At 41.4% G+C, this 8,124-nt stretch overlaps 1 protein-coding gene across 1 annotated transcript; it reads left to right on the plus strand.

Annotated features, from left to right (window-relative positions):
* Positions 1–4,830: 4,830 nt before the first annotated feature.
* LOC118965048 (uncharacterized) lies at positions 4,831–7,376 on the plus strand. The gene is made up of 6 exons (XM_090239366.1): positions 4,831–5,104; positions 5,263–5,311; positions 5,519–5,589; positions 5,938–6,940; positions 7,070–7,106; positions 7,222–7,376. The coding sequence occupies exons 1-6, from the start codon at positions 4,998–5,000 to the stop codon at positions 7,344–7,346; spliced, it is 1,392 nt and encodes a 463-aa protein (XP_090095492.1). The 5' UTR covers positions 4,831–4,997; the 3' UTR covers positions 7,347–7,376.
* The last annotated feature ends 748 nt before the right edge of the window (positions 7,377–8,124 follow it).

The following is an 8,124-nucleotide window of genomic DNA, read 5'->3' on the forward strand; positions in this document are numbered from 1 at the left end:
GGCATTGTTGACTCAGTTTGTCAACATAAACTACAGGGTCCATATTCATGTATTCCTTCTCTGAGATCCTTTGAGAATACGGGCCCTGGGGTACAGTTAAACGGCAAGGTATTGAGGTGTGCCTTAGAGGACTCCTGGGATCAATTTGCTAATTCAGGGATGGGCAACTTTGATGGGGCTGGGGGCCACAAAAAATCTTTGGACACCATGAGGGTCATCAGTTGCTCATGAATCTGCGTACCCACGTGTTAGCTGACATGGGCGAATTGAGTGACAATCCGTGACTGACATAACAACAGAAACTGCTGATTCTCAACCAAATGTTGAAATTCCTTGTGCATTCTCCTATTCTAGGTTGTAACAGTAAGTTGAGACCCAGAATTGTATTTTATTTGATTATTATAATCATTTTCTTTTATTGATCCGAGGGGCTTCCAAAGGGGGCTGCATCCCTGTGCTAATTGGTCAGAAGTTACATTTGAATATGTTTGCTTATTTTGAATATGACACACGGTATGTTTGTTGTTGGGCCTTAGCCTACTTGTACACACAGTTCATGATTAATATGGTTTATTTGACAGCTAGATATGTTTGCATGAAGTTATTTTGGTACTAACAAGGATGTGACTTATTTTTCCCTCAGCAGTGCTGACTGAGTTTACTGTATGTGGCTCTATTCATTAACTGTTAGCGTTGTGTGTGTGTGTGTTTGTTTTTCTTTGGACTGATCTCGGTACTCAGTATAAAAAGACATGTAGACCCATAGTCAATGCAAAACCCAGATGCAATGGTAAACCGGAATCAAGCTCGCTTGGTTTGATTATTAACATTACTGATCGCTCTGACCACAAGTTAGCACTATTGTACTAGCTACGCTATAATGTTCTCTAATATCATCAGTTTGCCAATGGTATTTTTCCAATCCATCAACATAGGCTACCAGTTCATTTTGAATGATTTAGCCTGAAGAGCATCGTTAATGTAGGCTACTTCCCCAAAATATAATATATCCTCTCTACTCTGTTTATTAAAAAACAAAGAGCATCTGAAAGTGGTCTCAGATACAAGGTCATTTTTGAACTATAGGCCTAGTCCTTTTCCTGGGGGTTGATGTAATAGAACCTCTCTCCAGGTATACTGTACATGAAATATAAATCATACTGTACCAGTAACATGGAGACAGTGTAATGCCCGGGGTGTAGTGGAGGAAGAAGTCAGACGCAGGAAACAGAGAGTTCAGAGTAGCGCTATACTTTATTCACCACACAGGGGAAAAGGACACCACTCAAACAAATGCCCCAAAACACAGGGGAAAACGACACCACTCAAACAAATGCCCCAAAACACAGGGGAAAACGACACCACTCAAACAAATGCCCCAAAACACAGGGGAAAACGACACCACTCAAACAAATGCCCCAAAACACAGGGGAAAACGACACCACTCAAACAAATGCCCCAAAACACAGGGGAAAACGACACCACTCAAACAAATGCCCCAAAACACAGGGGAACTAAACAATCCCGAATAACTCATGTACATGAACAACCGTGACTTACAGGCGTGTACATGAGTACACATAAAACAATCCCGCACACCCGGCAGGCGGGCCGGCTGGATAATAAAGCCCAACTAATTAACCTAACTAAACACTGGTGTAACTAATAAACAGACAAGGAGGGGGAGGAAAAGATCAGTGGCAGCTAGTAGGCCGGTGACGACGACCGCCGAGCGCCACCCGAACAGGAAGGGGAGCCACCTTCGGTAGGAATCGTGACAGACAGACACCTGCTGGGTTGTTTGCTCATACTGTAAGTCATGTTAGACTTGTATATCTGAGAAATGCATGATAAAACAAGGTGAACTGAACGTGAGTAATTAAAAAAGAAAAAAATAAGAAAATAAATCACCATTAAAGGTTGATAGCCATTAGATAGGTCATTAGATAGGTCATTAGATAGGTCATTAGATAGGTCATTAGATAGGTCATTAGATAGGTCATTAGATAGGTCATTAGATAGGCCATTAGATAGGTCATTAGATAGGCCATTAGATAGGTCATTAGATAGGTCATTAGATAGGTCATTAGATAGGTCATTAGATAGGTCATTAGATAGGTCATTAGATAGGTCATTAGATAGGCCATTAGATAGGTCATTAGATAGGCCATTAGATAGGTCATTAGATAGGTCATTAGATAGGTCATTAGATAGGTCATTAGATAGGTCATTAGATAGGTCATTAGATAGGTCATTAGATAGGCCATTAGATAGGTCATTAGATAGGTCATTAGATAGGTCATTAGATAGGTCATTAGATAGGCCATTAGATAGGTCATTAGATAGGTCATTAGATAGGTCATTAGATAGGTCATTAGATAGGCCATTAGATAGGTCATTAGATAGGCCATTAGATAGGTCATTAGATAGGTCATTGGATAGGTCATTAGATAGGTCATTAGATAGGTCATTAGATAGGTCATTAGATAGGCCATAGGGCCTACTGTCATATTCATTCCCTTAGATAGCGGAAGGATGTTTTTTATTTCAGAAGGTTTTTATAAAGCTTAAACTGTCACATGACAAAAACTCTGGACAAAATACAGTAGCCCAAAACATAGGTTTGGCCTGGTCAAAATGGCAGGCTAATAACTGTAGGTTTGGCCTGGTCAAAATGGCAGGCTAACAACTGTAGGTTTGGCCTGGTCAAAATGGCAGGCTAATAACTGTAGGTTTGGCCTGGTCAAAATGGCAGGCCAACAACTGTAGGTTTGGCCTGGTCAAAATGGCAGGCTAATAACTGTAGGTTTGGCCTGGTCAAAATGGCAGGCCAACAACTGTAGGTTTGGCCTGGTCAAAATGGCAGGCTAATAACTGTAGGTTTGGCCTGGTCAAAATGGCAGGTTAATAACTGTAGGTTTGGCCTGGTCAAAATGGCAGGCTAATAACTGTAGGTTTGGCCTGGTCAAAATGGCAGGCTAATAACTGTAGGTTTGGCCTGGTCAAAATGGCAGGCTAACAACTGTAGGTTTGGCCTGGTCAAAATGGCAGGCTAATAACTGTAGGTTTGGCCTGGTCAAAATGGCAGGCTAATAACTGTAGGTTTGGCCTGGACAAAATGGCAGGCTAACAACTGTAGGTTTGGCCTGGTCAAAATGGCAGGCTAATAACTGTAGGTTTGGCCTGGTCAAAATGGCAGGCTAATAACTGTAGGTTTGGCCTGGTCAAAATGGCAGGTTAATAACTGTAGGTTTGGCCTGGTCAAAATGGCAGGCTAATAACTGTAGGTTTGGCCTGGTCAAAATGGCAGGCTAATAACTGTAGGTTTGGCCTGGTCAAAATGGCAGGCTAATAACTGTAGGTTTGGCCTGGTCAAAATGGCAGGCTAATAACTGTAGGCTTAAAGAGCCCCTAGACACCTGTCATAATAGAATTAAGAATTCATTCTCTGTCACAATGTAACATTTTTTGTGTACTTTCAAAAACATTTGTCATAAATGGTTTAGAATGTGCAGGCTTAGAATGTGTTCTGAAATCCATGACAACATTTACCCAAACATCCCAAAAATAGGCTACAACATTCTGCTAAAATATTTATCAGCTGTAAAGTAATCTATGAAAGGTGACTTGGATAAAATTCCTTTAAAAATGGCCAAATATATTGTGGGATTAAGTAAGGTAAGTTAGCTTTCTTTTTTAATGTTATACTTATTTGATCACATTAATTTATCTCTTAGGCTCCTTGCATTTATTTTAGGGTCTATGATTACCACATTTAGTCTGATTTAATTAGCTGAATTCGTAGCCATATAACTTAAAATCTTCATTTTGTTACTAGTATTTAGAAATACCAACCAAACTACTTGCATAGCTATATCAATTTAGGCTACGTTTTAAAATAGTGAACGCTTTACCTATTGATTCTCAATGCAGTCTTACCTCTGAGGGATGATGAAGCCAAAGTACAGTATGTTTCTGTTCTTGTCCAGGTGATCCACTGGTCTGATGAGAACACCCCCAATAATCAACTCATCAAGCGTCTACAGCTCTGCTGCTACCAGCAGGTATTTCTTAGGAAATCTCATCAAATCAACATCTTGATGATTCATTGATAATTTGAATTAGATGTGTTAGTGCTGGGCTGGAACAAACACCTTTATACTCTGTAACTCTAAGACTGTCAGTCAGTCAACAGGGAAAGGAAGGCACATGTAGTATTTATATATTTCACAGATCAAATCAAAATTTGTTGGTCGCTTAATCAGATTTGCAGATTATATTGCAGGTGCAGTGAAATGCTTGTGTTTCTAACTCCAATAATGCAGTAATACCTAGCAATACATAACAATACACACATAATACAAAAAGTACAAAGAAAGAAATGAAGAAATATCAGAACAAGCGATGTCAGAGACCGGAATAAAACTATTTATAAACTGGGTGGGTCAGACCGTATACCACGGGTATGCTGCATTAATTACGTTGGTAAGCAGTTTATATTAGCAATAAGGCACCTCTCGGGTCGTGCTTAAGAACAGCCCTTAGCCGTGGTATATTGGACATGTACTACACCTCCTCTGGCCTTATTGCTTAAATATACCACAGGAGGTTGATGGCATGTTAATTGGTTTCTATGTGTTTGATGCCATTCCATTCTGTTCCAGCCATTATTATGAGCCGTCCTCCCCTCAGCAGCCTCCACTGATATTTACGCATAATGTACATAAATAAAATACATATGATGGTGTATAAAGACAGTATGGACAGTATATGAATAGAAAAGGTGTGTACAGCAGTAGTTACAGTATATAGGATGAGCAATGACTAGAATACAGTATATACATATGAAGTGAGTAAAGCCATTCAAACACTCTTTCTCAAAGGAAATGTCAGTGACTTTACATTTGAATTGTCAATGAATTCGGCTGCAGTATGTCGGTTATGGATTTGACATTGAGTTTGATATATTTCAGGAAAGAAGACCTCTAGTGTTTGTCATGAGTCCTTGGGTGTCTGCTGGCATACTGTCCCACCGGTTGAGAGGGAACTTAGAGCGATGTCTATCCATCCCTACAACCGTGATGACCAGTGTTCTCGATGAGAGGTGAGAGAAGTGTCATGGCTGTTTCTCCTCAGTAACAACAGCGTGCAGCAACATTTATCGGCAAAAACAGAAAGTCTGTTACCTGAAAATATCAGTGTACAAGTATCCACTATGGTCAAAGATGTGTTAGAGAATGATTGTCATTGTGTTTTGTGAAGGATTACAATGGGAGTCACTGAGCCCAGATATCACTCCTTAGTTGAGAGGGTAAGCAGAAAGAGACCGTATAGAAAGTTAGGCAGTCATGTTACAATACATTTAGTCACTTTTAAGAATGTTTTATTGGATTTACTGAGCGGAATCACCTGACTGTTAGTCCCTCTGGATAAAGTGAAGAGATTGTTGTTATTGCATTGAAAACTGATTGGGTAGAATTATATTGTCTCATAACTATTGTTGTCCTCTTGTCCTCAGGCTTGTGGATCTAGCACATGTTTGACCACGCTCAGGACGCTGCGCCCATCACCCATCCACCTGCCTAACCTGTAAGTGCTACTTGCTGTCAGTGAAAGGCCCAGCTGTGTGTTTGAAACATAGATGCCATCACTTCCTGTTCAATTCAGTCAATACAAGAAGTCAATGGAAATTCCAGTTCCAATATTCCTCAATGTTCCTTTATGAGAAAAAAAATGATTTGGAATTTCTGTTTACTTCTTGTATTGACCTAATTGAAATGGAATTGACCTCAAATGTGGTTTGAAGTTAACATTGTGATTAAGATAGTGCTCTATTCCTTATATTTTATTGTTCATGTGGTTCCACTCTTGTGATGAGATGGTGTTATCTGGCCCATCCTGACCACCTTTGAACTTTCACCCATGTATGTCTCGCAGGTTGACACTGAGAGCAACGGGTGATAGGCTGCAGGCTGTGTCCCGTGGTCTGGGGGTCACAGAGGGACGTGAGGTAACCATGACCCAACTTCAAGTCCCTCTCCATTGTCCTGCCACTGCCAGCCAGAGGGCAGCAGTTCTCCACTGCCTCAGTAACCTGGTGCGAGTGTTCCGCCGCCCTCATGGCCTGTGGAGTGGACAGGGAGTGGGTGAATGGGTAATATCCACCACTACGGGGTCAGAGATCACTGTGCGAGCTGCAGGCATGTTGCCGAGCTGCCTTCGCTTTGATGGTAGGATCAAAGTCCAGGTCTCCATCTCAGGCCAACTCCTCTCCTTGACCTCTGGTGGCTCCAACAAGCCGGCCCACACCACTGCACCATCAGCGAGTGATCAGACCAAGAGTTATTTTCCTTGCAAAACCTCTGTGATAAGTGGACAACCCAGTCGAGCCCAGAAGCTCTGGAAGAAGAGCCCCAAGCACAAACATTGTCACAACGCCAACAAGCTGTGTATGGTCCCAGAGATGCTCCTCATGTACACCCTGGGCAGATTTGTGTATGCCATCTACCCCTTGAAGGACTTCTCTCCATGGATAGAGGAGGTTATTGAAAAACGTGTGGAGCTGACATGGCAACTGTTCTTCCTGGTCCAAGAGGCCTTGACAAAAGCTACGAAGACAAGAGCCCTACAAAGAGCACTGAGAAGGCTTTCAGAGCCTAACCAAAACCATGGTCCACTGGAGCTCCGGCTGGGAGACCTGCTCTACAGCAACTTTGAGAAGAACTTCCCTTCACAGCGCCCTCTGGTGCCAGAAGCCTTCCTGGGGGACCACCAGCTCTGCTTGGAAGTGTCTGTCATGGTGAGCAGGGTGCTCCTACAGCACTGGACCCCCAGGATAACTTTCTCCCCTGACTGTGAGGTGCAGGACATTAGTCCCAGGCTGAGGTGTCGCAGCGGGAGCCTCATTCGCCACTGGTCCTCGATGGACAATCTCAACGAGGTAAGATTTCAGCATCAAAACCACATCTACACTGAAATAAATGACTGTAGGAAACATGTTTTTACATAATTAGTGAACATTACTGAATGGAATCATTCCATCTGACTTGTGACTTCTGTGTGCTTTTAGTTTGCTGATGAAGGTGATGAGGAGCAGTGCTCTGTGGGTAAGTTTTCCAGACTGTACACACACCCTAGGGTTGAAAATGGAAGGCCTAAAAGGAAACTTTAGGAAACTAAAGTAAACTAAAGGGCTAATTGCTTGTATTGTTTTTCTTTCAGAAGCTGATGGAAAGCAGGAGAAAAAAGGACTGAAGGTTTTTTTTCGTAGAGTTTGGAATTCATTGAAGAAATCCGCTATCTGTCGCTGTCTGCGCTCTAACAAAGCACATTTTACTATATTTTAATAAAGATTTTAATTTTTTATGAAAACATAACAATAGACTTGCTTGCATAATAATTGTACTGCTATGACAAACTCTACTGTATATTGGAAAAATGATCTGGAGTAATAACTCCTGCTTTGGCAGTGACAACCTGTGAAGGAAGCTGTGATTTCTTATTTATTAACTTTTATTTAACCATGGAAAAACACATTGAGACCTAAGTCCCATTTGCAAATGTACCCTGGGAACAACACATAAAATAAAATCATACACAATTTAAAACACAAAATTAAATAAATAGCTAATATTACATACACAAACAATCAAACAAAACAAACACATTTATCAATATAAAAATCCCTAGTCTTTCTCCTAAACTGACCTAGAGACAACAACACATCCAAATGAAACGTTACTTGGAGATTATTCCATATGATCGGAGCCTGGTAGGTAAAGACAGATTTACCCAACTCTGTGGAAACACGTGGAGTCTCCATCATTAACCAACTCCGTGGAAACACGTGGAGTCTCCATCATTAACCAACTCTGTGGAAACACGTGGAGTCTCCATCATTAACCAACTCTGTGGAAACACGTGGAGTCTCCATCATTAACCAACTCTGTGGAAACACGTCTCCATCATCATCTCCCCAATCTAAGCCAATTGTAGAGAGTTTCTGAATAAGTAACGCGTGATCCACAGTGTCGAATGCCTTGGACATGTCAATGAAGAGGGCAGCACAGTGTTTCTTCGTATTTAAACAGTTTATGACATCATTTAAAACCATAGAAGTAGCAG

The sequence above is a fragment of the Oncorhynchus mykiss genome, chromosome 6 (assembly GCF_057628025.1).
Source record: "Oncorhynchus mykiss isolate SJ-2025 chromosome 6, ASM5762802v1, whole genome shotgun sequence".
Taxonomy (NCBI): Eukaryota; Metazoa; Chordata; class Actinopteri; order Salmoniformes; family Salmonidae; genus Oncorhynchus; species Oncorhynchus mykiss.

What these genes read in the sequence shown, in the direction of transcription:
- LOC118965048 (XM_090239366.1), top strand. Translation starts at nt 4,998, where the DNA reads ATGAGTCCTTGGGTGTCTGCTGGCATACTGTCCCACCGGTTGAGAGGG. An exon ending in ATCACTCCTTAGTTGAGAGG is followed by an intron (nt 5,312 to 5,518) that starts GTAAGCAGAAAG and finishes TCTTGTCCTCAG; the next exon opens with GCTTGTGGATCTAGCACATG. An exon ending in TGAGGAGCAGTGCTCTGTGG is followed by an intron (nt 7,107 to 7,221) that starts GTAAGTTTTCCA and finishes TTTTTCTTTCAG; the next exon opens with AAGCTGATGGAAAGCAGGAG.